We start from the raw sequence: 27,961 nt of genomic DNA on the forward strand, positions 1-27,961 counted from the left end.
AAGGTACCAAGTGCTGCGAGAGCTGTGGGGGTGTCCACAAAGGCCTCTGAGAGTAGGGGTGTCCCAGCTGTTGGGCACAGAAGAGGGGCCTGGCATCTGCAAAGACTGCATTGTGACCAGGGATGAAACTGGAGCACAGGGGCCTGTGGGGGTGGGGTGTGCTGGGTGGTGAGGAGCCTCGAATGCCAGAGCGAGAGCAGCCTGGGACCTAGCCCTGGGGAGCCAGGAAGTGACAGGAGAGGACCTGCCTCAGGTAAATGTGTCCAGCAGAAGAGACAGATGAATGGAAGGACACACAGACAGACAGAGAACAGGGAAGGGTCCAGGGAAACAGGGAGGAGGGAAAAGGCATTTCAGCAGCACTTGGATGTAGTCACCATGGTCACTTGCTGTGCCTTGGCTGCAGGGGGCTGCTTGCCTGGGCCCGCAGGACCAGACCAACAGAAAGTGTCTCTGTCCAGGAAACTTACTGCCCGATGCTGGGAATGAAGGAAATGTCTTCATTAAATCATCAAAGTGAGGGTGCGCAAACCACTCTGAAGCGATTCTGACCGAGAAGATGCTGCATCAACTTGGGGTGGGGGAACAACTGAGCCCCTTGTGTTTCCCTGGCAACCTTATTCTTCTGTCCTCCCAGGCCAACTATCAAAGTTGGAGAGGCCACAGCTGTCAGTCAGCATGCACGGGAATCAGTTGGCATATTGCCGGAGGTAACAGGAGGATTTAATCAAGGACCATTTACAGAGGTGGGGATGTATGTGAGGCAGTGCAGCTCTAGCTCAGAAGCTGGCAACAGCTGGACACCACCCCCTCTACCCCCTGTAAACACATCCTGGAGGCCTGAGGGGCAAGGGAAGGGAGCTGTGGAGAATGACAGTCCACCATGGCCAGGTTCTCCTGTCCTGTGAAGCTTATGCCCAGCGAACCTGGTCTTCCTAATGGACCCCAATGCTGTCTGCCTGACCACAGGCTGCACTTAGTGGACGAGGCTGGGGGCCACAGTCCAGAGGCCTTCCTGAGTATGCGAAGCTATAACTATAAGAATGGCCATTGCAGCGCCATCGGTAAGAGCTAAAAGCTGGACACAAGCCGGATGGCCTGCGGACGGGAAGGGTCAAATGAACTGCGATCCGCCCACATGAAGGAAAACTGGGCGCTGCTACAGGAAGGAGGCTCTTCGTGTGCCAACAGGGAGAGGGCTCAGCGCCAGCTCCCTAGGAAGGCAGGCTGCCAGTGAGTATGTCCAGAAGGAGGTCACTCTGGTAAAAACAACAAACAAGCCATCAACACTGGCTGTGCAGGCAAAGGCGCAGAGTTCAGAAGGAATTGTCCTGACTGTTAGCAGAGCTTACTTCAGGGGTGCAGCCAACATGATGGGGGGCTTCCACTTTGTATTTTATATGCTTTGTACTGTCTTTGTTCACACTAAACATACAACCCCTTTAAAAGTCATTTATGGAGGCTGGGCAAGGTGGCTCACGCCTGTAATCCCAGCACTTTGGGAGGCTGAGGCGGGTGGATCATGAGGTCAAGAGATTGAGACCATCCTGGATAACACGGTGAAACCCGTCTCTACTAAAAATATAAAAAACTAGCCGGGCATGGTGGTGGGCGCCTGTAGTCCCAGCTACTCAGGAGGCTGAGGCAGGAGAATGGCGTGAACCCAGGAGGCAGAGCTTGCAGTGAGCCGAGATGGCGCCACTGCACGCCAGCCTAGGCGACAGAGCGAGACTCCGTCTCAAAAAAAACAAATAAAATAAAAATAAATAAAAGTTATTTATGGCCAGGCATGGTGGCTCACACCTGTAATCCCCCCACTTTGGGAAGCTGAGGCGGGCGGATCACCTGAGGTCAGGAGTTTGAGAGCAGCCTGACCAACATAGTGAAACTCCATCTCTACTAAAAATACAAAATTAGCCGGGCATGGTGACACATGCGTGTCATCCCAGCTACATGGGAGGCTAAGGCAGGAGAATCACTTGAACCCAGGAGGCAGAGGTTGCAATGAGCCGAGATTGCACCATTGCACTCCAGCCTGGGCAACGAGGGCAAAACTCCAGATCAAAAGAAAAAAAAAAAGTCATTTATATACAAATGTGCAAAAAATATGTCCAAGGGAGAATGAACAGAAAAAGATGCCAGTGTTCTTCCCTAACTGGTATTTGGCAATCGCTGAGTTGAACATTTACAGGGCAGCTGCAGTGTGCCAGGCCCTAGGAGAATGGCACTGATCAGAAGTCTGCCCACAAGATGCTCACCATCTACGGGAAGCAACAGCACGGGGTGGGTGGGATGAGTGGGCATAGCCAGGCAACAGGAGCATGGGGCGGTGGGGCTGGTTCATAGCTGCGAGAAGATCCCGTGGACAAGCATACTGGGCAGAGACGCTGGGCAAGGTGTTGAGTATTTCCGCCTGCCCTGCGTGTGCAGGGGGAGGCCGTGTCAGAGACGGGAACATGCTGGACTCGGCAGGGCCTCTGAAGTCCTCCAAAGATGCATGGATCTAAGAGATGTGCAGGCCAATGAGAGAGGGATGGAGAGGCAGCAGTGGGCATAGGCCCAGTTTGAGTGCCAGAGGTGGGCAGTGCCACGTTCAAGGGCTGCAGAGTGAGTTACCCTAGGGCAGCTGTGCAGCCTTCCTCCCACAGCACACAGGTAAATGCACTGTCCAGGTGGGCCAGAAAGGCCTGAGTGGTTGTTCTGCACATCCTGGCCCGCTGACCAGGAGGGCAGGACCTAGGGATCTCAGAGGTACCAGAGACAACCCTCTGGCCAGAATAGGTCTAAGAGACTTTGTCCATTGTCCTCCAGAGGTGCTGGTCTTCCCAGGAACCTTGAGCATCCGGGGCAGAAGGACAGTGAGGCCTGAAGCTCTGAGACCCAGAACTGTAAGTCCTGCTGACAACAGAAAACTCCCAGGGGGAATGGCAGGTGGCCTCTCTCTCAGGTGCTGACTTTGACAAGTCCATGGTGCCTGGAACACTGTGATGGATCCTGGGGACACATCCAAGATCACTGGGAAAGAGGCAGGATTGACTGCTGATGTGGGCCATGGCCGAGGGGTATAGACCAGTGCAGGAGTTTGCAGTTCTGAGGCCTCTTGAGACCAAAGGTGACTGATGACCCTGCAAATGGACTGGCCTTTCAGGGGACCACCACAGTGCCTGCACTGGCCTGGTGGTGTGGGGCTCCCAGGCAGCCAGTGGGGGCCTTTTCTAGTGTCCAACCTGCAACAGAGAAGTGACTGCGCCCTGGGGCTGAGTGCGGTGGGTGGGTGGAGGGACTGGAACTACAGCTTGAGGGCAGACCCACTGCAGAGCTCGGGCTCCAGTCTCTGCTCCAGTCACGGAAGTTCCCGTCTGTGTGCGTGCAGGGAGCAGAGGCCTTCCACGCAGGCCCCAGCTAGCAGCAGCCCAGGCTGGAGGACCTCTTGCTTTCCTGGGTCTCAGGTGGACTCCCTTCCATTCCTATAAGGAGGTGAGAAGTAATTCAGCATCAACCAAGAATCCTGTAGCTGACACTGGGCAGGGGATGCCGGCCCTGAGAGTCAGAGCTGTGAGCTGAAGCTCCTGGCCCTGTTGTTCAAGGCCTGAATGACTTGACACAGGCCAAGAGGCTGAGGGGCATTCCAGGCACTGGAACAGAGTGGGCAAAGTTGCAGACTGGGAGAGCCGGGGCCAGGACACATCTGCAGGGCCTGGGATGCCCAGCCTGGGCCATGAGAACCAAATGGATGCCCATGAGGTCCATGTGTCAGGAGAACAGGGAGGGCTAGGGAGGGGCTCTCACCTGGCAGGTGGGATCAGAGAGGCTACAGGTCCGAGGCTGCAGTGACACCCTGAGAGGAGGGTCAAGGGATAGGAGAGGGCCACAAGTTCAGGAAATGGCAGGGTCTCGGGTGACAGGAGGATGGTGCATGTGGATTTTAGGCCTCCAGTCTGCTCCCCAGCCCAACCCAGCCACATCTATACGCACGGATTAGTTCTCCATCGCCGACCTGGAGCCGGGCACTGCTCCGCCGCTCCAGGTCCTGCAGCACCGACTGCTCGAATGCCAGGGCGGCTACACGGCTGAAGAATGCCTTCACGTTCTCGCCTGTGGGCTCACAAGACAGCCAGGGCCTCATCAGTGTTTGTCCTTGCCCCTTAATGCATCTGGGTGTGAAAGCCAGGCCAGCCCACCTTCAGGTTGGCGCGTAGCCCTTTCTAGAGCACCCTGACAGTAACAGTGACCACGGGAGGGCAGAGCCCTACCCAGTCACGTGGGCAGCACAGTGCCAGGGGCAGGGTCCACTGGCCTAGCTTCCCACCTGGCTCCAGCCTCCCTACTCCCACCCCACTGCCTGCTTGGGCCACTCCCTCAAACTTCTGAGCCTTTGCTTCCCAGCATCTCCTCTTCCAATCACATGCTAATATGGCCCAGGTGTTGGAACATGTGGAACTCAGGAGAGACATATGCCTGCCCTCCTGTCACTTTCCATACCTGTCCGGTGGGGCTGTGAGGATTGAATTGCTGTCAGCCCCCACACGGAGCCTTTATGCATCCTCCTCCAGGTAGAGGTGGCTGCCCATCAGAGAGCAGGCCAGTTTCCAGCCCTTAACATGCACACTGCCCTTGTGCAGCCAGCAACCTGCACAACCACACAGGGCAGTCCTGCTTTGCCCATAGTGAGCTGTTGGTGAACTTACTGTTACTCTGATAAAGGAGGGAGGGTTCTCACAGAGCAGTTGTCACTGTCGGGAAGGAGCAGTGGAAGGCACTGCCAGTTGTTTGTGTTGGGTGGGAAGTGGTGCTTCTACTTGTGACGCCAACCCTCAGTGCTCACCCAGTCTCCGACTAGATATCTGCTGTCCCCTCTTACACAGGGTAAAGACTACTGGGCCCAATTCCTGAGTCCCTAGAGCCTTGGGGGCCTATTATGTGCCAGGCCCTGAGTATGACTTCATTTCATCCCCCAACAACCTGTGTTTTCCGTCTGCTCTTCGTGTCTTTGGATTTTGTTTTCCTCAGTAAATACACATGGCTTTCGTAATTTAAAACGTATTTTCACAAAAAAGGGAGATGGATGGCATCACCTGCTTCCCAGATGAGGAGATGGAGGTTCAAAGATGCTGGGCATCTTGCCTTGGACTGGGGGCCCAGTATGGCCAGGGACAGACCCGGTGGGAAGTGGGTTCAGTGAGAGCTGGGGTCTGTGAGCCACAGTGATACTGGAAGGGGTGGAGCCCCTGTCACTGGGCCCTTCTCTATGCCAGATGATGTCACATGCCTGGCATTTCAGGGCCAGAGGCGGGACAGTGCAGTGGTTACAGGTGAGAGTGTGTTTGGATCCTGGCCCTGCCACCCTGTGACCCTGGAAGTTACTTCACAGGCATAAAATGGAACCTGCCTCATGAGTAGTTATGGGGTTGCCTTGGAGAACGGGCCAGCACAGCAAGACACAGGGTTGGAGTCACTATTCCCCCATCTGTGGGGCAGGCCTCCCAGCCTCCTTCTAGAGATGAGGCAGCTCCTCTTAGTCAATGCAAGACGATGCCAGGCACCAGCACAGCAGGGCTGTGATGCCAGTGTGCACAGGGCCACAGAGGGAACAGACGGCTGGCTGCAGAGGGAAATGCTGCATGGCAGGCCCCATGGGACTGGCCCGAGAGCCGGGCTCTGCCCCACCATGCTGACAGCCCCAGCCCACTCACCGGTCTTGGCCGACACCGACCAGTACTCGGCCTGCATCTCCTTGGCCAGGTGCACGGCCTCTGCTTCGACCTGCTCACATGCCGCTCCTGACTGAGAGAAACAGCCCTCGTTGACCCAGCATCCCGGGCTCTCTTGCAGGGAGGCCCCGGGGATAGGCCGCTGCCTGCTTCCCACTGTGCCGCCTCCCTCCCCTGCCACGGCTCCTCCAATGAGGGCTGAAAGGGAAGGCATTTTCCCAAGGGCCACCCAGACCTCCAATGCCACTCTGCTCACCAGAAGGTCCTTCTTGGTTCCCACGAGGAAGATGAAGCAGGAGCCTGCCTCGTTCTCCCTCAGAGCATCTTCCAGCCACTGCCTGGAGTGCAAGGGGGAGAGGCTGAGAGATTCACCCATCCTCCCACTTCAAACAGGGGGCAGAGAGCACACTTAGGACCTCCCCAGGGCTGGGGTGCTGGGCTGGGAGGGACAAGGAGGGCTTCCTGGCCCACACTGGCTGAGAGGATGCTGCACCTCCAGCCAGAAGGGCCTTAGCTGGACCCAAAGGGGTGGGAATACCAGAGCCCTGGCTGGAGGTGGTGAAGACCCCTCCTGGCCCCCCTCTGGCCTCTCCCAGTGAGACCCTGCATGAGTCCTGCACGTTTATCAACTAGAACTGTCACCCCCGCCTCCCTCACGGGGTTTGGAAGATGCTGGGTGCGAATGCCCCAGACCAAGGTAAGGCGAGAGGGCTGTGCTCCAGTAGCTGCCCAATTCCTAGCAGAAGTAGATGGCTTCTTGAATGGGTCACATTGCCAATTCTCTCTTCTCGAGACTGCAAGTGCCAAATTCATGTCCCTTCAAAGACTGGCTATACAGTTTTCAGGGCCCAGAGTGAACTGAACATGTGAGGCACCTCATTCAAAAAGTATCAGGACTTGCAACACGGCAAAGGCAGAGTATTGAAGCAGGCTGGGGCCCCTCTAAGCATGCGCCTGGGGCGGCTGTGCTGGGCTCACACTCATGTGCTGACCCCTCCAGAATAAATGGGGACAAATCTCTAGGGTTAAAGGCAGCTGGACAGTAAGTGGCCTGTGGGCAGCTGGTTCTGACAAGGGGCCCGGTCACTCACACCCATCATGGGGTCAGGGTCCACTGGCCGGGCTCTGGGAGCCCTTCCAGGTAGCTTCCTGAGCCCAGGGAGACTGCAGGGGCCACAGAGCCCAGACTTACCTGGTGTGCTCCAGGGTCTTTACGTCAGTGAGGTCAAAGGCCGTGATGATCACTGGACACCCAGAAAAAGCCAACAGCCAATCAGTGCCAGGTGAGGCGGGCAAGGGGGCTCCCCAGGAGGTGCCCAGCTCCCAAGGAACTGCCAGGGCAGCCCCCCAGGCACTCAGCACCGGAACCTCCTACAGTGAAGGCTGAGGAGGAGATACCCCATGGCTGTCCCCACCAGGACCCTCCAGCCTGCACCCGGAAGCCCAGCCTCAGTGTGGGATCCAGGGAGGCAGGACACGGTGGGCATGGAGCGAGCGCATGGGCTTTAGCGTCAGACACCCTCTGCCACTTACGGCGAAGGGAGCTCAGGTGAGGGCCTTAACTGCTGAGAGCCTCAGTTTCGCCATCTGTAAAATGGTGAGGATGAGACCTCTAGCTCTCAGGGTTGCTGTGAGGATTAAACAAGAGCAGCCATTTTAAAAAGCTGTTAGTCCAGGGCCCGACACAGGGCCAACTTTCAACCAATGGCAGCTACAGCAGTGATGCTTTGCAACAACCCACTTTAGCGAAACAACTTCCAGGGAACCAGGTGGGCAGAAAACCGGGAGATGCAGCCCAGGCCCTCAGCTCCTCTCATCACTAGCCGTACCCCGGTCCTGTTGGGGTCCTGAGGGGACCCCCATGTGGAGGACATTACAGGCAAATGCTCTCTACTGCCCCCAGGGGTGTGACCAGGGCCGGACAGGGGCTTCCTCTGCACCTTGGCTTAAGGCTTCAGGGAGACCCACACCCCTTCCAAGGCAGATGGGAAGAGAAAGGAAGGGGAAAACTGAGGATAGGGATGACAGCAGCCAGGCTGCCATGTGTAGAGGTGGGCCGGGCGCCTCACACCTCTTATTCCAGGGGAATTCCAGGGGACCAGGGGAGAAGCATCCTGTCGAGAAGAGAGGCCCGAAGAGGCAAAGGGCGCAGGAGGCCATGCAGCCAGGGCAGAGCTGGAGCTCCAACCCACAGCTGAGGGCTGCATGGTTTGTTCCTATTTTTGCTTCTTTTAAGTCTAAAATAAAATGTTGTAACTTTTTCACCACTACCGAGTAGACATAACGGTGCCTTATAATTTGAGTCTGGTTTTGGATACTTTTGAGGTTCTCTCACATCTCCCACTGAAATCCATTTCTGTCTTCTTCCTGAGAAGGTGGGGTAGGCGATAGGAGCTTATGCTGCCGCCCCCTGCTGACGGTGAGCCCTGCCCAGCACCACCTGGCTGCCCTTGGCCATGGAAGTGGTGGGCACCCAGCTCTGCTGGCCCCCACGTGGGACCTGCCAGTCCTCCCGAGGTCCCCCTTTCACACCTCCTCCCTGGCCCAGCCCCCTCTGCTAAGACAAGACAAGCCTCCTCCCACCTGCCCCTGGAGTCCAGTGCTGCCCTTCTCTGAGCCTCTGGAAAAGCACTTTCATCTCTGACCATCTTTATGAGCTGAAACTGGGGCTGAGACTTAAAGCCAGCACCCACTATCACAGGGTCCTTAAAGGGTGTGATCGCCAAGGTCAGCCAGGGCCTGGGGATGAAGGCAGCTTCCCTGTTCCCAAGTAGTGGCCTAGGGGTTTTCTCAGTGGGTCTCGGAGGATGGAAAACGGGTGCCTGTGCAGAGAACTTGGGATTCCCACTGTGGAGCCTGGCAGAGACCCCACTGCTGCACGCGGTCAAGAGCCCCGACGTGACATGTTGCTCACCCTGGGCGCCCCGGTAGTAGGCAGATGCGATACACTTGAACTTCTCCTGCCCAGCTGTGTCCCAGCTGTGAGGTGGGTGAGAAAGAAAGGGAAATGATGTCAGGTTACACAATCACAGTGTCTTGAGCCAACAGATTACGGGACCATGGGAGGGAGACCCTAAGGGCCTCTGCCAGCTGCATGGGCTTCAGGAAGTGCCTGTTGTGAGCCAGCTGTCCCTACCCTCAGCTCCTTATGATCCCTTCCTAGGGTGCCCCCAGTGGACTTCTCTCATTCCTAGTGGAGTGGGGTATGGCATTAGTTGTTCTGCTGCCTGGATGGAGTTGCAGCTCACTCCCTTCTGAATGAGACATTAAAATGGAACATATGGCCCAAGACATGCCTCACTCTGAAGATGTAGCAGTCCACTTGTAGAGAAGGCTCTGTGAATGGCACTGGGGCTCCAGGCTGGGCCTCCAGCAGTGGCTCTGCCACTTGCTTGGGTGTGACTGGGGCATTGCTTCACCTTCCACACTGTAGGTCCCAAAGTAGGGGTTGGGGATACCTAACAGGGGAGCAACAGGTGGGTCTCAGCAGTTAGCTCCAGCTCTTTGGAGCACAGTAGTGAGAATAAATTAGAAGCTAAGCCCTGGCTCCATGGAAAGGAGTACAACAGTCGATTAATGATGTCTGCCATGGGCACAGTCTAGAAGAGGGGAAAGAGCACCTACTGAGATCTACCCGCCCTGGTTTAGAACAAAGCAGGGAGTCACTATGCAGGGCTGAGTCTGAAAATTCTTCCCCAATTCATCGCTTTTTAAGGTCAACAGATCAAAATTGAACTTTTCTCAATAAACTGCAAAGTAGACAAATTACAAACAAGACATCAATGGTCTGAATTTTTTTTCTTTTCTTTCTTTTTTTTTTTTTTTTTGAGGTGGAGTTTCACTCTTGTTGCCCAGGCTAGAGTAAAATGGCGTGATCTTGGCTCACTGCAACCTCCGCCTCCCAGGTTCAAGCAATTCTCTTGCCTCAGCCTCCCAGGTAGCTGGGATTACAGGCATGGACCACCATGCCTGGCTAATTTTGTATTTTTAGTAGAGATGAGGTTTCTCCATGTTGGTCAGGCTGGTCTCAAACTCCAGACCACCTTGGCCTCCCAAAGTGCTGGGATTACAGGTATGAGCCACCATGCCTGGCCATGGTCTGAATTTTTTTCAAGGGATCCATCATGACACTGAAGGTTTGGGCTTCATTCTTTCATTAATTCTTTCATATTTTCTTTCATTTCTGAAGACTCTGGGGGAGGAGCTGGTGGTGGTGGCCTAGAGATGAGCCCATGGGGAGGCTGGCGAAGGCCTCAATGTAAGACAATGAGAGGCTGAGTCAGGACAGTGTCTCTGTTTTGTTCAGGGCCCTCTAATGAGATACGGCCTGTGGTCACATGGGTGAGCCCAGCCCCTAGCCAGTCTTTCCCAACTCCGCCTGGGCTACCCCTTCCAGCCCTTTGCTCTTCTCAGCTCTCTGGATCCCTCAGTCCTGCAGCCTTGCGTTCTCCCAGCCTCCTTTGCTCTTGACTGACCTGTACTCTCCCTTGGGCGAGATCTGTTATCCTCCATCTCCAGGGCTTTGCTGGGGCTGTGGAAGTTCTGAGAGAAGGGGGCACTATCTTGACAGAGTTAGGAGCTGACATCCACAGGATCTGAAGGCTCAGTCCAGGCAGGGCATGGAGGATTGAGGAACCAACTCAGGCACCAGGAAGGAGCTTGGGGAATGCCAGCAGGCAAGTGGAGATGGGGGGCAGGGCCAGCCATGTAGGGGAACATGGAAGGGTCTCACAGGAGAGTAGAGGTGAGGGCCCGGGCCCAGGCAGGCCTGTAGCATTCTCCAGGTGCTGGGGCAGAGGGAAGGTGCCCAGCTGGGGTGGGAGAGGGTAAGCCCTGGGCCACTCAGAAGGAAGGCAGAGGAAAGGGCTGAGGCCAGTGGGGGCCATCGCGAGTCAGACTCCCAGGGCCTAGCAAGGAAGACAAACAGAAGTGGGCTGGGCATGGTGGCTCACACCTGTAATCCCAGCACTTTGGGAGGCTGAAGCGGGTGGATCACTTGAGGTCAGGAGTTTGAGATCAGTCTAGCCAACATGGTGAAACCCTGTCTCTACTGAAAATACAAAAACAAAATAGTTGGGTGTGGGGGTGCACAACTGTAGTCCTACTTGGGAGGCTGAGGCAGGAGAATCGCTTGAAGTGGAGGTGGCAATGAGCCGAGATTGCGCTACTGCACTCCAGCCGGGGTAACAGTGCAAGACTCTATCTCAAAAAAAAAAGACAGAAGTGGAAGGAAAGCAAGGCAGGGGAGAGGGAGTGAAGGCTTCCGTGTGAGGAAGAAGACGAGTGCCTCAGACCTGAGGAAGGATGTGGTGCTGTGGACTCCATCTCAGCCCTCCTTGCCCAAGCCTGGCACGCAGGGACTGGATTTGACCCCATTTTACAGGTGGGAACAGAGGCTCAGAGCTCAGAAGTGACCTGCTGGAGGCCACTCTGCTGGCCTGGTGAGTGGGATCACAGGAGGCCCAGGTCAGGGAGGGACTGGAGCCAGGGCCTCGAGAGGAGCAGGGTGGGGATTGGGGAGGTCATGGGCAGGTGAGCAGGTCAGGCTGTGGGCATCTTCCCCAGAGCCAATGACCAAAATGAGACAACTTTGGGACTGATGGAGCATCTGGGGGTTCTGGGAGCTGGGAAGCTGAGTGTCACACAACACCCCCAGGCTCTGCTTGTCTAGACCAGTCCTCCTTGACATGGACACAGCGCAGGAGCTCCCCAACTCCTTTCTCAGGTGCCCCTAGGAAGCCGCCCATGAGTCATGGGGGAAACAGAGACTTACATCTGGAGGCTATAGGGAATTCCAGCAATCTCAAAGCGCTCAATTTCAAAGTCCACCCCAATGGTGGCCTTGTAGTCTCGGTCAAAAACGTTCTTGCAAAACCTGTGGGAGATAAAGAAGTTGTCACAGGGGATGTACTCACAGAAATGTGCCCGGAAGCTTCACTTGTGACAGTGAAGGTCTTTAGGCAAATAAGGTCCACTTTCCATCAGGAAGTGATGGTCCACACAGACCACAGGTGGGCAGGGCAGCCAGCAAGGACAAGGTGGGGAAAGGGAGGCTGCAGGAGCTCGGAAGGCAAGCTGCGAGTTAGAAACTGAGCGAAACTGAGCAGCCATTTGCAGGGAGGGCAGTAGAGGGGAGAGCCCTGGCCCCAGGGGGACAGTCTGACAAGCGCCAGGTTCCTGGGATGCCACAATGTCTGCCTAGCCCTGCCATCTCCCCGATTTCTTGTACCCCCTCTTATCTGGCTCCCAGTAGGTTGAGGCCCAGCAGTTCCTGGAAACCACATGGTTTCCACTATGTTGATACTATCTGGGCCACCCAGGCAAAGGTATGACAACCTAGTGCTGAGGGAGGTGGCGGACGGGGCAGAGGAAGCCTTGTACCTGTGGATGAGGCTGGTCTTCCCCACGTAGAGATCGCCAACCACCACCACCTTGGAGAGTTTGAGCCTGTGAGAAATATGGCCGTGTTGCCCTCGGGCATGCCTTCCGGGGTACACTCACAGCCCCTTCCTTCCTTGAGCTCTCTGCTGGTGAGACACCCCTCACTCCTGGACACAGGATGGGCCACCCTGCCAAAACACTGTGTTCTCCTTCCACAGTACCAGAGGGGAGACGGGAGAGGCTGGGGACTCTGCTGCCCCTAGACCTGCACCTCTCACCACATTTGGTCAAAGTCCCCATCCTGAGAATTAGGAATGGGCATAACAAAAGGCCAAGTCACAGGAGGAGGGGGCAGAGGCAGGGGGCCAGGGTGTGGCTGTGGTAACCAACCAGTAGCCATGGGCATGTCTATGCTGTGGGGGAGCTGTGCTGGGGTGCAGACACATGGTCCATGTGCAGGGAGACCCCAGCACAAGGGACGGGCAGCCCCTCACCCTCCTATGCACCCCCTGGGGTTGTGCACCCATGTGGGTTCTGGCCTCTTGCAAGCAGGCACTCCCTGACCATGACACCACCGTGCCCTGCTCACTTAGAGGTATCTGTAAGGGTCAGACAGGCCAAGGGGCACACCCTGAACAGGACTCAGGCTCTATACATCTGGGCTGTGGCTTGAGGCGAATCGGCTCTGAGGTTCTTGGGCTCTCTGGGGGTCACGGCTCCCCAAGAGCAGCCGCCACCCTCACCCTTTGTGTGTGTACTACACTGTGCAGAGGCGTTTCTCGGGCTGTTTATTATTTTTTTAGAGACGGGGTCTCACTGTGTTGCCCAGGCTAATCTCAAACTCCTGGGCTTGAGTGATCCTCCCACCTCAACCTCCTGAGTAACTGGGACTACAGGTACCACTGTTCCAGCTTCCCAGGACTATTGACAACACCTTAGAGTTTTTACAGCTCATCCCAAAGGAGGCAAACGGTCACAGCAACCAACCTGGGTAAATATCTGACAGGCACTTCCTCTGCCTGCAGACAGCAAGAGGGAACCACTGTGTCACCTGGTGACCTGGGCTGCAGGTCACCTCGCCAGGTCCATGAGAGCAGGGACTGTGTCTACCCTGCTCCCAGAGGGCCCTTTCGTTCTGACTCCATTTCTCCTATGAATGAGTAAAGGTATTGACAAGGTCTTGCAGCAGGTACCCTCTGATCCTCAGTCTCCCCACCTCCAGTGCTGCCATAAGGGGTCAGGGAGATCATTTGCGTGAAGCACCTGATATGGCACCAGCATTCCCCAACAGATGCCGTTACTCTCATTCCACCACCATGGCCACCTCGGCCATTCTGATCTCAGCTCTGCCTCACCCACTCTGCAGTTTGGTAACCTCTAGCTGTGCTCTGTGGCAGCCTCATCACACCTGTGTGACCCCTGTGAGCTCAGCCAACTCCCTGAGCAGACTATGAGCTCCTAAGGAAGAGGGGCAAAAGCAGGCCCTTGTACCTATCTGTTAAAAGAAGGAATGACTATTTCACAATCCCTGTGCCGGTGGTGGCAGGTGCTGCCACGGCAGGAACAGGGCAGACACAGCCCTCGCCCTCTTGGGCTAGGTCCAGTGAGGAATCCAGCCTGCAATTCTGTGAGATATGTTCTTGGGGGCACAAGAGCACCCAGGAAGGGTACTCTCCCCAGTCCAGGCTTGGGGGTAAGGGTAGTGGGAGGTCAGAGAAGCCTCCTAGAGGACTTGACACTTATGCTGAGACCTGAAGGGGAAGGGGAAGGGGAAGTGAGGGGATTAGGAAAGACATTTCAGACAGAGGAAATGGACTTGTGCCAAGACCTCAGGCTGAAAAATCACCTGCGTGACTTAGAAGAGGGAAAGTTGTTCCATGTGGCAGGTGTGTTAACTGAAGCCAGATGAAAACCCCAGTCATCTTCAGGCCTATACAGGGCTGCACCAGCCTCGCGTGTGTGTTTCACTTGCTCATTCTTTCACACGTGCATTCATGCACTCATTCCTTCCTGCCACCTGCTCCCCCATCCCACACCCTGCAGGCTCACCCGACAGTCCCCGTGTTTCTGCGTTGGCAGGCAGCGCTGACCCGCCTGTGGAAGTGCTCCCTGAGCTGCAAACAGGCTTCTGGCGTGTACCACTGCAAAGAGACAGACAGACACATCATCCTGCAAAGCTGCGGCTCCTTCCCCGTAGCGAAGCAGTGAGGGGAGACGGTCTTCCCAGCCTTCCTTCCTCACAGCTGGCAGCCTCATTAGCTTTCCCTAACCCACCTGTCGTGTATATCCTCTATTTCTTCAGCCTTGAGGCTCTGGGGCCTTGTGAGTCCAGAGGGGCGAGACCAGGCAGAGACTCGGAGATCTGGGTCTCACCTGGGGTCGTGGTCCCCCTGCTGCATGCATGTGACAGGCCTCTGTCTGCTCTGGGCCTCAACCCTCTCAAGTGGAAAGGAGTGGAGCTCTTTTGGTACCCAGATCCTCCAAGATCCAATTAGCCAGGTGCAGGAGTGAATGCCTGTGGTCCTACATACTGAGGAGGCTGAGGTGGAAGGATCGCTTCAGCTCAAGAGATAGAGGCTGCAGTGAGCTATGATCATGCCACTGCACTCCAGCTTGGGTGAGAGAGTGAGACCCTGTCTCTAATCCATACCTTCCATGAATCTCTGATGACATTTTGTTTTAAAAACGTGCATACATGTGCCTGGAAAATGTCCTAGAAGGTGCTTTCTGTTGTCCACATTTCTTGAAAGGCAGACCTGAGCAGTGGTTTAAAAGCATGGGCCTCAGGGTCAGAAAAAACTGCATATACCCCAGCCACCCTCACCTGGTGTGTAATTAGAAAAAAATGAGATTAAACAAATTAAAGATGACCATTATTTTTTTGCCATTGGATTGGCCAAGGCTAAATACAAAATGTGGCAAGGATGTGCGGAGAAGGACACCGTTGAGGCTGTTGGTGTGATCTGTGTATGGCAATGGTCCCGCCCCCCGCCCCCTACCCCTGCACAGTCACAGCCACCTGCTCTGTCCTTCTGGATGCTGCTTGGATCCACAGCTCCCCTCCCCCAGCCCCAGTGTCTTGGCCATCGATTCGGGCTCTGCCTGGCCCATCTGCCCTCTCAGTGATTGAGGCAGCAGTGATGGTGAAAGGAGATTAGCAAAGGGCAAGTTACAGAACCTTATTGAGCTCCAGTTTCCTCAAATGTTAAACAGGGATGCTCATAATAGCACCTTTTCATGTGGTCTTTGGAGGAGTAACTGAATAATGCAGGTGAGCAGCTTAGCCCAATAGTCTGCTTTTCTGCAGAAGAGTGGCAGCTACCATGAACAAGCTGGCTGCTTCTTTCTGTCAGCTTCCATGACGGCTTTAAGCTGGGGACTGGCCCAGACACAATGGTCATTACAGGATGACTGGAAGACTATGGTAATGAAGGCTGCAGAGTAAGAAGTGTCAGCTGATTTCAGAGACAGGGAAACTGAGGCACATGGAGTAAAGGGAAGGACTTGCCTGGCAAGCAGTCTGAGGACCCTGCACAACCTGGCTGTGAATTTCTCAGGGCCCTGGGGTGCAGGATGAACTTGGCCAGCAGTGGCCTTGATCCCTGACTATTATGGACAAGAGGGGAGAATGCCACCTGTGAAACCAGGACAGATTCCCTAGACTGCTTCCCTGGGGTAGGGAGCTCTGGAGCCAGACACAGCCAGGTCAAATCCCAGAGGTACCAGGCACAGCTGTGTGATGTCAGGCAACCCTGCTTAACTCTGATCCTCACCATCTGCTCTGCCAATGGGTTCTTCATGTCATGATACCTGGAGTGTTTTGTGCCAATCACACTTTCCTTCATTTTGACTCAAGAAAGACCAGTCTCTGTCATCCCTAGTTACCACTGTCAAGCTCTGCAGAGAAAACAATTGCCTGAGCCTCTGTTGAGATGGAAAACCCATGGGGAATTGTCTACGGGTCTGAGACACAAAGGCTTTCCCTGTAGGTGTGTGAAGAAGGAACTTAGGGAGGAAGGTAAAGAAGGGGGAAGGAGGAATGGCCACATACTCCAAATACCCAGGACCTATCTAGAGTCACCTCCTTCTCACCAGCCTGGCCACAGAATCCAAGATGCAAAAGGCCATTCCATGGAGAGGATCTCTCCCCCTGCACCTGTCCTAAGCCACAGATGCAATCACTGAGAGTAGGGGCTTATCTATCCTTCCAGAAATATTCTCTGCATATATAAACAAACAGACATTTCTCCCTATCCTTGTTTTCACACACAGGAGTGTGCTGCACACACTCTACTGCACACTGTTCCACACCCTGAATTTTTACTTAACGGTTTACTTTGGCTCTCGTTGCATGTCAGCTCCTGAAAAGGTTGCCTCATTCTTCCTCATGTCTGTGCCAGGATGTATTACTTGTTTAACCAGTCTCCTCTCTGAGCATATTTACGTTGTATCTGATCTTCTATTCTTACAAACTGCTCCAACCCAGGCCAGGCACGGTGGCTCACGCCTGTAATCTCAGCACTTTGGGAGGCTGAGGCGGGTGGATCACGAGGTCAGGAGATCGAGACCATCCTGGCTAACACAGTGAAACCCCGTCTCTACTAAAAATGCAAAAAATTAGTCAGGCGCGGCAGTGGGCGCCTGTAGTCCCAGCTACTTGGGAGGCTGAGGCAGGAGAATGGCGTGAACCCGGGAGGCAGAGCTTGCAGTGAGCTGAGATTGCGCCACTGCATTCCAGCCTGGGCGACTGAGCGAGACTCCGTCTCAAAAAAAAAACAAAAATAAAAACAAAAACAAAAAAAACCAAACTGCTCCAACCCTTATCCTTATGCACATTGTAAACCCATGCCAGAATATCTGCCAAGTAAATTCCTAGAAATGGAATGGCAAGGCCAGTTGCAGTGGCTCACACCTGTAATCCCAGTGCTTTGAGAGGCCTGGGTGGGAGGATTGCTTGAGGCCAGGAGTTCAAGACCAACCTGGGCAACATAGCAAGACTTCGTCTCTATAAAAAAAATTAAAAATTAGCCAGGCATGGTAGCACATGCCTGTGGTCCTAGCTACTCAGGAGGCTGAGGCGGGAGGATTGCTTCAGCCCAGGAGGTAGAGGATTGAACTATGATGGCACCATTGTACTCCAGCCTGGGTGACAGCAAGACCTTCTCTCTAAAAAAAAAAAAGAAAGAAAGAAAAAAGAAACGGAATGGCTGGATCTCACAGGGCAGGGTCATCTGCCATATTGGTAAATATTGTCCACTGCCCCCTATGGAGGTTGTACTCAATTTGTATTCCCTGCTGCAATTAATATTGCATTTTAATACAGACACAAGAGAGCTGTGAGTTTGCAGCGGAAAACAGAGGCAGAATGGCAAGGGGAGAGAGAGCCCTGGATTTGGGGTCACGGAACTGGAATGCTGTTTTGATAATAACAATGATAATGACAACAACAGCAACCATGACTGCAGGGGAGCTCCTGCATACCGTGAGCCAGGCACCCAATATGAGAGGAATTACCTCCGTGTAACATGTAACAGTGGCTCTGAGAGGTTGATTAATTTGCCCATAGCCACACAGTTTTGCTTTTTTTTTTTTTTTTTTTTTTGATATGGAATCTGGCTCTGTGGCCCAGGCTGGAGTGCAGTGGCGCGATCTCGGCTCACTGCAAGCTCTGCCTCCCAGGTTCACGCCATTCTCCTACCTCAGCCTCCCGAGTAGCTGGGACTACAGGCGCCTGCCACTGCGCCCGGCTAATTTTTTTTATTTTTTAGTAGAGACGGGGTTTCACTGTGTTAGCCAGGATGGTCTCGATCTCCTGACCTCGTGTTCCACCTGCCTCGGCCTCACAAAGTGCTGGGATTACAGGTGTGAGCCACCGCGCCCGGCCAAGCCACACAGTTTAATGACAGAATCAGAATGAAGGACTCACATAGAGGACTGTCTGGCTGCAAAATCCTAGCCCTTATAACCTCCAGGCCACATTGCTGCCCAGTGTCACCATCAACTTGCTACCCTGCCTTGGGCAGTCAATGGCCAGTCTCCCAGCTCCTCAAGGTAAATCTGGCAATGGACAGACCTCCTCGATTCACCTGCTTTACTTCCAGGCATGAGTGTAGAGTGGGGAGAGCTGATGTGGCTGCAGTGCCAGGAGAGCACTGCAGACATGATGACTCTCTACCTTAGGGAAGGTGGCGATGACACGGTCACGGCTCACGGGGGGCCCCAAAGGTGTCAGGGAGGACCTCATTCTTCCAGAGTCCTGTGGACCCAACCAGGAGAAAGACAGTTAAGGAGCTGTGCAAATACCTGGGGACTCACCCATGAGTTTTCATGTAACTTTTCATCAGATCCAGGCTGGGTGCAGTGGCTCATGCCTGTAATCCCAGCACTTTGGGAGGCCAAGGTGGGAGGATCACTTGGGCCCAGGAGGCTGAGACCAGTCTGGGCAACAAAGTGAGACTTCAGTCTCTAAAAAAAAAAAATAGCAGGGTGTGGTGGCCTGTGCCTGCAGTCACAGCTACCTGGGAGGAAGGTGGGAGGAATGCTTGAGCCTGGGAGGTCAAGGCTGCAATGAACTGTTAAGGTGCCACTGCACTCCAGCCTGGGTGATAGAGTAAGACCTTGTCTCAAGAATAATAAATCAAACCAGATCCAGGCCTCCCTCTCTGTCAGGAATACGGGGCAGAGGCCATTTCTCTCAATCTGCATACAGCAGGCAGCATGGTATGGAGGAACCAGGCCTGCCCCACCCTGCCTGGGAGTCAGAAGCCCTGGGTCTCCCCTTGACAGGTGTCTACCAAGGAGGAGCTCCCCTCTGAGCTTACCTTACTGGGCTGTGAGGCATGACACAGCTCAGGCAGTGGAAGTAGAGTCGGGAGGGGTCTCCTGCTCCTAGTCTGCAAAGGATGAAGGCTCTAGGTGGGCCTGGGGGCCCTAACTTTCAGCCAACTAGGCCTTTTCCCTGAAAGCCCTCACTTCACCAGGCCTCTGACTCTTCCAGCCTCCTCAACAGCCCTCTGTCTCCTTTCTCTCTCCGGGCTCCTCTCCCGGTTGCGCTTGGGTGTCCTTGGCGGAGTCCGGTTGTCCTCCCGCATCTGACCTGGCTCTCCTCCGCGACCAGCGCGTGCCTGGCCCAGAGCTTGCGCTCCGGAAATGAGGACGCCCCTGGGCCCTAGGCCGCTTTCAAGTTATAAGGGCGGGAAGTGGGCGCGGACGCGGAGCCCTCGCGGCCCTGGCCACGGGATGTGCCAGCACGGGCGTGGGTGACCGGGAGGGTCGGACAGAGTGGGCGAGCGGACTCACCACCGGTGGCTGCGAAAGCTGGGGCTCGGCGCTGCCTGGTCCGTCAGAGCCAGTGGCGGTGATCACCATGGCAACGAGAGCCGCGCGGGACCGGCGGGCTACACGAATCGCCGACGTCGTGGGCGGGGTCTGCGTTGGACTGACACGGCGCGTCCAAGCATCCAGCTTGCACCGGTGATCACCATAGCAACGAGAGCCGGCCTGGAGTCTGGGCGGGGCTTGCAGCAGAGAGACTCCCGGACACCCTGGAGAGCCAGAGATCACCAAGACAACAAGGGCGGTGCTGGATGGGTGGGCGGGGGGCGGGGCCGTGGCGGCCCGGGGGCGGAGCCTGGGCTCTGGCTGGCGCTGACAGTGGAGAGATTTGCGCCGGTTCTGGTGATCACCTCGGCTGGGAGGGGTGAAGCGGTCATGGCATAAGAGCTCCTGATGTAGTATTGATGTTTAATTGGAGTCAAGCACCCTGCAGCTGCAAGAGATGGACTTACCTACCATCTACTGACCTTAGTCTGCATAGATCCGAATCCAGTGTTGTCTGAATATTACATGCCTGGCTTCTAAAGCCCACGGTACCAAATTAATTTCCTTAATAAAAAGCTGACCTGAGTCAGTGATTCCCTCTGAACTAGTTTCGGTTTGGAAAGTTAGCTGTTTTGGGCTAGATGGCCTCTCGTGGCCCTTATAAAACCGTGGAACCAGCTTCTAAGTCTGGAGTTCAGTTTAAGAACATACTTCAGCTCCTTAACTTTTCTGCATCACAATATGGAATCCTTGGTAAACAGATTTAACTCAATCATCTTCAATTCAAAGCTAAGTGTGCTGGAGGCTGATGTTCGATGTCTTTTTTTTTTTTTAAGAGATGGAGTCTTGCTATGTTGCCCAGGCTGGACTCAAACTCCGAGGCTCAAGGAATCCTCCCGCCTCAGCCTCCCCAGTCCTTGGGACGACAGGCAAGGGCCACCACACCTGGCTCTGTTTAATGTCTTTTAGTGAGTGTCACTGCTAAGGTTGAGGCTTAGGGAGTGAACTTAGGTGAGTTGTTCTACCTTCCGCACCTCAGTTTACTCAACTATAAAATAAACGCAACTATCTATTTCAACGGATCACATGAGATGGTGAAAGTGCTTTTATATTGTAAAGCTTGATTCAAGTCCATTAATCATTCATTCACATACTGAAAGCTTCCTGGTATATGCCTAGCACTGGGGAGACAAGGAAACAGAACGGACATGGTGTCCACCCTCAGGGAAATCGGAGTCCGCTGCGGGAAGCAGAGAAGTAAATAGAGAATTAGGGGGAGTGTGCCAATGGGATTTATCAGAAGGGAAGGTTAAGCTGTGGGATCACTTAGTAATTTGGATTTGGGGATTTGACAGGAGCTAGAGATCACCTTGAACCCCTCCTTCAGCTTTTTTTTTTTTTTTTTTTTTTTTTTTTGAGATGGAGTCTCACTCTGTCAGCCAGGCTAGAGTGCAGTGGCGTGATCTTGGCTCACTGCAATCTCCGCCTCCCGGCTCAAGCGATTCTCCTGCCTCAGCCTCCCGAGTAGCTGGGACCACAGGTGCACACCAACCATGCTTGGCTAATTTTTAAATTTTTTTTGGTAGAGACAGGGTTTTGCCATGTGTGCCAAGCTGGTTTCGAACTCCTGGCCTCATGTGAGCTGCCCGCCTTGGCTTCCCAAGGTGTTGGGATTACAGGCGTAAGCCACCGCACCTGGCCCCGGCCCTCCTTTAGCTCTTAAGTGGGCTCTTTGCTTAGATCTAGAAACCAAATTGTCACCAGGCAGATTAGCAAGAGAAAAGCATACAAATGTTATTAGTTTTACATGCGCATGGGGATCTTTACCAGAGTGAAGTCTGGAGAAGTGGCCAAAGCAAGATGCTTTTATACTTTTTAGACAAAGGATGACAAATTTGAGAAGAAATGGCAGGACAAAGGGGATCTGGCTAGGGGCAGTAAATTCTAGGGGATTCACTAGGAGATAATATGAGGGGCATAAACCTAGTGGAAGACAGTGTTAAGTATATTTATTCAGGTCCATTGCAGTCCCCAATTTTTAGTCTCAGCTGATAAGGGCTATTTTCTTGCCCTGGTACAGCGAGGGTACCCCTCCTAGAGGAATCTTTATGGCTTGCTGAGTGCAGAAAGAAGCATATCTGTTTGCCTTTTCTTGTATCTTTTTTAAAAAATTATATTTATTTATTGATTGATTTTAGAGTTGAAGTCTCACTCTGTCACCCAGGCTGGGGTGCAGTAGGGTGATCGTATCTCACTGTAACCTCAAACTCTTTGGTTCAGGCAATTCTCCCCCTTCAGCCTCCCAAAGTGCTGGGATTACAGGTATGAGCCACTGCACCTGGCCCAGCTAGCTCTTTCTGAGGCTACTATTTTTCCAATGTTGTCAACTCAAAATGGTCAATATACCAATCCAGCATATTTTGGGATGGCGCATACTTCACTCCTTCAGGGAGAAGGAAGGTTTCATGGAAGAAGTGTTCACCAAGTTGCATCCTGAAGGACAAAGAGGTAATAATTAGTGTTACAGGGCGCTCAGGCTTCAGGAGTGAGGTGGCATTTGAGGGATTAAGAAAGAGTCTAGCATGGCTGGAGGAGGCCATCACCCAGGGACTTCAGCACTAGGCTAGGAGTTTGGACTCAGCACTGAGACCAGTGGGGAGCCATGGAGGGTTTTATGCAGGTGGTGGCTGGGTCTGGCTTGCTTTTGAGAACAGCTACACCGGCCAGCAGTGTGTTGGATCCACTGCAGGGGCTAACCTTTGTCATTACCAGGAGGTCAGCCTGCAGAGCAAGGGGCATGGGCAGGGCTAGGCAGTACTGAGATCAGGCCTGTGTAATTTGGGGGAAACTGGCTGAGCACAGTGGCTCACGCCTGTAATCTAGCATTTTGGGAGGCCGAGGCGGGTGGATCACCTGAGGTCAGGAGTTCAAGACCAGCCTGGCCAATATGGCGAAACCCTGTCTCTACTAAAAATACAAAAATTAGCCGGGTGTGGTGGTGGGCGCCTATAATTCCAGCTACTTGGGAGGCTTAGGCAGGAGAATCACTTGCACCCGGGTTGGGGTAGTGCGTGGTGCGGAGTGGAGCGGAGGTTGCAGTCAAGATCGCGCCACTGCACTCCAGCCTGGGCGAAAGAGAGAAACTCCGTCAAAAAAAAAAAAAAAAAAAAAAAAAAAAAATTGGAGAAACGACTGAACTGCTCTGAGCTTCTTGTCCCTAAACTAGATGTTACCACCTTATGAATTTACTCTGAGGATCAGAGTAAAAGTACCCAGTACAGAGAAGGGCGTAAGAATCCAGTACAGAGAAGGGCGTAAATAAGTCACTTCCCTTCCCTTCTGTACTTTGAACAAAGCTGAGCTGCCTTTGGTCCGCACGGTAACCCTATAAATGATCCAGCTTTGCAGCCGGCCGCAGCCTTGGGCTGTTTGCGCCTGCGCAGTGGGCGCTGAGTATGTAGACAGCGGCGCTGGGGACGCTACCGGAGTCGCCTGGCAACGATGTCGCCTGGCAACTGAATAGGTTGGCCACTGGCACGCGCTACTGGAAGCAGAAAGGGCTGCGGAGGCAGGTGAGGCGACGGCGGTGGGCTAGGGGCCCGGGGACGGGGAGCCCAGTGACCCACCCAGTTCCATTCACACAGGGCCCTGTCCCCACACTCAAAATCACGCACTTTCGTCTCCGGCCGGACTCTCCCAGCCCACGCCCCTTAGAAGAGGGCAGGCCTCTATGTCTCCAGCGCTCACTGTTCCTGCGAGGGGAGCTCAACTCAAACATGGCCACGTCCCTCCCAGCCTGGCCCCTACTTCTACTGTTGTCATCTGGTGTCCCGCGTGAGCATCTGGCTTACCTTTTACTGGAGTAGATTCCTACAGGCCTGGGGCCTGTCCATTCTACTAACCATGATAACCATAGTAATAACCACAGCCAACATATCTGAGCCCTGGTATGCCAGGCTTACGTGTATTCGTTAATAGGACAATTCTGGGAGGCAGGGAAGGAGGTATGTACCCCTTTGAAGCTGCAGAAAGACACAGATAGAGGAAGAAACTTGCCAAGGGTCACCCATGTCCTGAATCTGGAGCCAGTTCTTAACTACTAACCTACACTACCCATAGTTGCTGAAAGAGTGTGTGTGTGTGTCTGTAATAAAAGTAAGTCACCTTTTTTAAAAATTTTATTTTTATTTTTATTTTTTTTGAGACGGAGTCTTGCTTTGTTGCCAGGCTGGAGTGCAGTGGTGTGATCTTGGCTCACTGGAACCTCCCCCTCCCAGGTTCAAGCAATTCTCCTGCCTCAGCCTCTTGAGTAGCTGGGACTACAGGCACCTGCCACCATGCCCAGCTGATTTTTGTATTTTTAGTAGAGACGGGGTTTCACCATGTTGACCAGGATGGTCTCGATCTCTTAACCTTGTGATCCGCCCACCTTGGGCCTCCTAAAGTGTTGGGATTACAGGCGTGAGCCCCCGCGCCTGGCCATAAATCACCTTTTTTAAATTTTATTTTATTTTTATTTTTATTTATTTATTTTTTTGAGACGGAGTCTCGCTCTGTCGCCCAGGCTGGAGTGCAGTAGCGCAATCTTGGCTCACTGCAACCTCCGCCTCCCGGGCTCATGCCATTCTCCTGCCTCAGTCTCCCGAGCAGCTGGGACTACAGGCGCCTATCGCCGTGCCCAGCTAGTTTTTTTGTATTTTTAGTAGAGACAGGGTTTCACCGTGTTTGCCAGGATGGTCTCGATCTCCTGACCTTGTGATCCGCTCGCCTCAGCCTCCCAAAGTGCTGAGATTACAGGCTTGAGCCACCGTGCCCGGCCCATAAATCACCTTTTAACATTAATTCCTTTTCATGGATGTGTCAGAAGCATCTGAATATGGGTTCCTTGCAGTGAATGAGCTAGACCCAGATTTCAACATTTGCTCCTAGTCTTACCACTTTCACAGCCTCCAGTAAGCTCCTTGGCCAGAACCTCAGTTTCCTCATTTGTAAAATATGGATAAAACAAGCCCCCTCCTTATGGGGTAGTTGAGTTGGGTACTACTTATTGCTGGCATAAGATAAGCACTAAACAGAGTGATCATCTTGGAATTTGCTTGTTTGGTTTGTTTTGTCCTTTAATGCCTTTGACTGAAGATCCAGATGAAAGTATCAGTGGTTTCTTCTGTGAAGCACTATTGTGTGGGGGGCCTCTGGAGTTTGCAGTTTGGGCTGCTACTTACCTTCACTGGGACTTTGAGCAAATCTCTTCATTGCTCTCAGCCTGTTTGCTCATCTGTAAAATGAAAGTAAAAGTATCCATTTGCCTGCCCTCACAGTTTGGAGGATCAGATGAGAAGTAGCTTTTAAATCATAGTAGAAATAGTGACAGCTTTTTGGTTTCTTTTAGTGAGTGGTTTCTGCAGAACTTCATTTGGAAAGGCCTCTGTCATTGGGGATAGATGGCCCATTCCCAGAACTCCATGGAGTTTCCTGTTAACATCAACACTACCCAGATTACCACTGCCTATGGCCATCGGGCCCTGCCCAAGCTGAAGGAGGAGCTGCAGTCAGAGGACCTCCAGACAAGGCAGAAAGCCCTCATGGCCCTGTGTGACCTCATGCATGACCCCGAGTGTATCTACAAGGCCATGAGCATAGGTGAGCGTGACACAGCTCAGGTGACCATGACTGGGGTCCTAGCATGGCTTCGGACACTGGGTAGAACTTCAGTAATAAGGGTTGCTATTGTTTGAACCTGACTCCAGGCCAGTTCCACTACAGACGCAGTGCCCAGGTTCTTTTTAAAAAATATTTGTTTATTGAGGCAGAGTCTTGCCATCTCCCAGGCTGGAGTGCAGTGGCAGAATCATAGCTCACTGTAACCTTGAAATCTTGGGCTCAAGAGATCCTCCTGCTTCAGCTTCCTGAGTAACTAGGACTACAAGCATGTACCACCATGCCTGACTAATTTTTAAAATTTTTTTAAATAAACAAGATCTTGCTATGTTGCCCAGGCTGTTCTTGAACTCTTGGCCTCAATTGATTCCCCCAGGTCAGCCTCCAAAGTTTTGGGGTTATAGGTGTGAGCCACCATACCCAGCCTGGATTATCTTAATCCTCAGAAAGGCCACCTACAAAGGAGAGTCCATTCTCAACCCAGAGACAAGAAAAGCATGGTTCAGAGAAGGATTGTAAGTCTAGGTTTGCCCAACAAATAAATAAAGCTGAATTTGTATTTATTTATTTATTATTATTTTTTGAGATGGAATCTCGCTCTGTTGCCCAGGCTGGAGTGCGATGGCACTATCATGGCTCACTGAAAGCTCTGCCTCTTGGGTTCAAGTGATTCTCCTGCCTCAGCCTCCTGAGTAGCTGGGACTACAGGCACCTGCCATCATGCCTGGCTAATTTTTGTATTTTTGTAGAGACGGGGTTTCACCGTATTGGCCAAGCTGGACTTGAGCTCCTGACCTCAGGTGATCTGCTTGCCTCAGCCTCCCAAAGTGCGGGGATTACAGGCATGAGCCACCATGCCCAGACAAAGCTGGATTTTTATTGGCTAAATCTGGCATCCCTAGGTGTAACCCACTCAAGGTCATGTGACTAGTTTGACACAGCGTTGTAATTTGACCCCATATCTCTCCTGGGGTCAAAGAAATGACAAAGCCCATTTTCTTAATCTCATGGCAGACTTTGTGAGAAGGCACTGGTAGGAAGTGTGCAGGGAGAATCACAAGGAGGGTTGGATGAGACATGAGCCTCTTCAGTGACTCTGAAATGCTACATAACCAACATGATTCCCCAGTGCCCCAAAGCAGCAGAACCTCTGGTACATTCCCACCCCAACTGGCCCACTTATTGACTTCTGGGTTAGTTGGTTTCTGAGACTGGCAAACATTCAAGGGTTTGTTTGTTTGTTTGTTGTAGGCTGTATGGAGAACCTGAAAGTTTTGCTGAAGGATAGCAACAGCATGGTGCGGATAAAGACCACTGAGGTGCTCTACATCACGGCGAGCCATAGCGTGGGCAGGTGGGATGCTGTTCTGGAAACCAGTGTGACGCTTGCCAGCCGCACTTCTCCCCTGGGTGGATGATGCCCTTGAGCTGCGTAGAGTGCTCTGGAGTTTTGTCTGCAGCACCAGTTTTTGGAGGGGCTTCTATTTAGCCAGAGCAGGACTCTGTGGGGTGGTTTGGGTTGCCTCTGTGTGGATCTTATGGGGCCCTCTGTTCCAGACCAATTTTTATTTGTTTTATGTTAGTTCCGAGCTCTGAGCACTCTCTCTCTCTCTGTCTCTCTCTCTTTCTTTTTCTTTTCTTTCTTTTTTGAGACAGTCTTTCACTCTGTCACCCAGGCTGGAGTACAGTGGCACCATCTCAGCTCACTGCAGCCTCTGCCTCTCCGGGTTCAAGCAATTCTTGTGCCTCAGCCTCCCGAGTAGCTGGGACTACAGGCATGTGTCATCACGTTCAGCTAATTTTTGTATTTTTAGCAGAGACAGGTTTCACCATGTTGGCCAGCCTGGTTTCGAACTCCTGGCCTCAAGTGATCTGCCTGCCTCGGCCTCCCAAAATACTGGGATTACAGGCGTGAGCCACTGCACCTAGCTGAGTTTCCCACTTTCAAGGTGGGAAGAAAGTTCAGATCTTACCTCTGCAACAATTTTGCCATTTCTTAGCTTTTTACAGAGAGCCCAGTTCCCCAACCCAGATCCCCACAGGGCCTGTGGCTTTGGCTCCTGTCCCTGTGAAGGTGGTAAAATAACAGCGTCAAAGTGCGTATCTGGTCTGGGCTGGTGGCCTCACTTCCTGTTCATGATGGCTGGGTTCTTGGTTTCTGGCACCTGCAAGTGTCCTTTTCCTGTGTAAGCACAGCTTCAGTTTTTCTTTTTTTTTTTTTTTTTTTTGAGGTGGGGTCTTCCTCTGTCACCCAGGCTGGAGTGCAGTGATATTATCTTGGCTTACTGCAAGCTCCGCCTCCCGGGTTCACGCCATTCTCCCGCCTCAGCCTCCCGAGTAGCTGGGATTACAGGCGCCCACCACCACGCCCGGCTAATTTTTTGTATTTTTAGTAGAGACGGGGTTTCATCGTGTTAGCCACGATGGTCTCGATCTCCTGACCTCATGATCCACCCGCCTCGGCCTCCCAAAGTGCTGGGATTACAGGCATTGGCCACCACACCTGACCAGCACAGCTTCACATTTTACACTTAAAAAAGATTTCATAGAGTATTTTAGTTAGGTATTGGGGCAACAGGGTGGATGTGGTTGGAGGGGCTTTCCCACATCAGCTTGGCTCACCCTCTTCACCAGCGATCAATAGTTTTACTTTGTATTAGAAACAAAACCCCAGTGTTAACAGCTCTTTTAGAATTTGTTTAGGAGGTTTTCTGGTTTTCACTGGAACTTCTCCCCACCAGCCCCGTCCCCACCCCCCAAAAATACAGAACCCCACATCACAAACACCCCCAAGGCCTGGCCCAGGTCTTTTGGATAAAGGGGCCACTGCCCAGTGTGCACAGGCCCAGAAAGAAGAAAAGACAAGAAAGGCAAGGTGCTGACTGCCTTGG

At 53.2% G+C, this 27,961-nt stretch overlaps 2 protein-coding genes and 1 pseudogene across 2 annotated transcripts in view; 2 read left to right on the top strand and 1 right to left on the bottom strand.

The window, feature by feature from the left end:
* Positions 1-3,285: 3,285 nt before the first annotated feature.
* On the bottom strand, positions 3,286-19,576 carry RAB36 (RAB36, member RAS oncogene family). The gene is given in 13 exon segments (XM_037994818.2): positions 3,286-3,467; positions 3,976-4,095; positions 5,694-5,784; positions 5,968-6,049; positions 6,904-6,955; positions 8,626-8,690; positions 11,485-11,586; positions 12,093-12,158; positions 14,142-14,233; positions 18,268-18,348; positions 18,914-18,985; positions 19,392-19,537; positions 19,540-19,576. Coding segments are annotated over 13 exon segments (1,071 nt in total). The 3' UTR covers positions 3,286-3,402.
* A 3,332-nt stretch (positions 19,577-22,908) lies between these two features.
* RSPH14 (radial spoke head 14 homolog) overlaps positions 22,909-27,961 on the top strand; it is an 83,576-nt gene continuing 78,523 nt past the window's right edge. The window contains exons 1-3 of the mRNA XM_007974874.3: positions 22,909-22,984; positions 24,802-25,052; positions 26,322-26,424. Of these exons, the coding sequence (XP_007973065.3) occupies positions 24,854-25,052; positions 26,322-26,424 (302 nt within the window). The 5' untranslated portion in view covers positions 22,909-22,984; positions 24,802-24,853. The remainder of the gene's footprint in view (positions 22,985-24,801; positions 25,053-26,321; positions 26,425-27,961) is intronic.
* LOC119622579 (U7 small nuclear RNA) lies at positions 27,742-27,807 on the top strand (annotated as a pseudogene).

The sequence above is a fragment of the Chlorocebus sabaeus genome, chromosome 19 (genome assembly GCF_047675955.1).
Source record: "Chlorocebus sabaeus isolate Y175 chromosome 19, mChlSab1.0.hap1, whole genome shotgun sequence".
Classification (NCBI taxonomy): domain Eukaryota; kingdom Metazoa; phylum Chordata; class Mammalia; order Primates; family Cercopithecidae; genus Chlorocebus; species Chlorocebus sabaeus.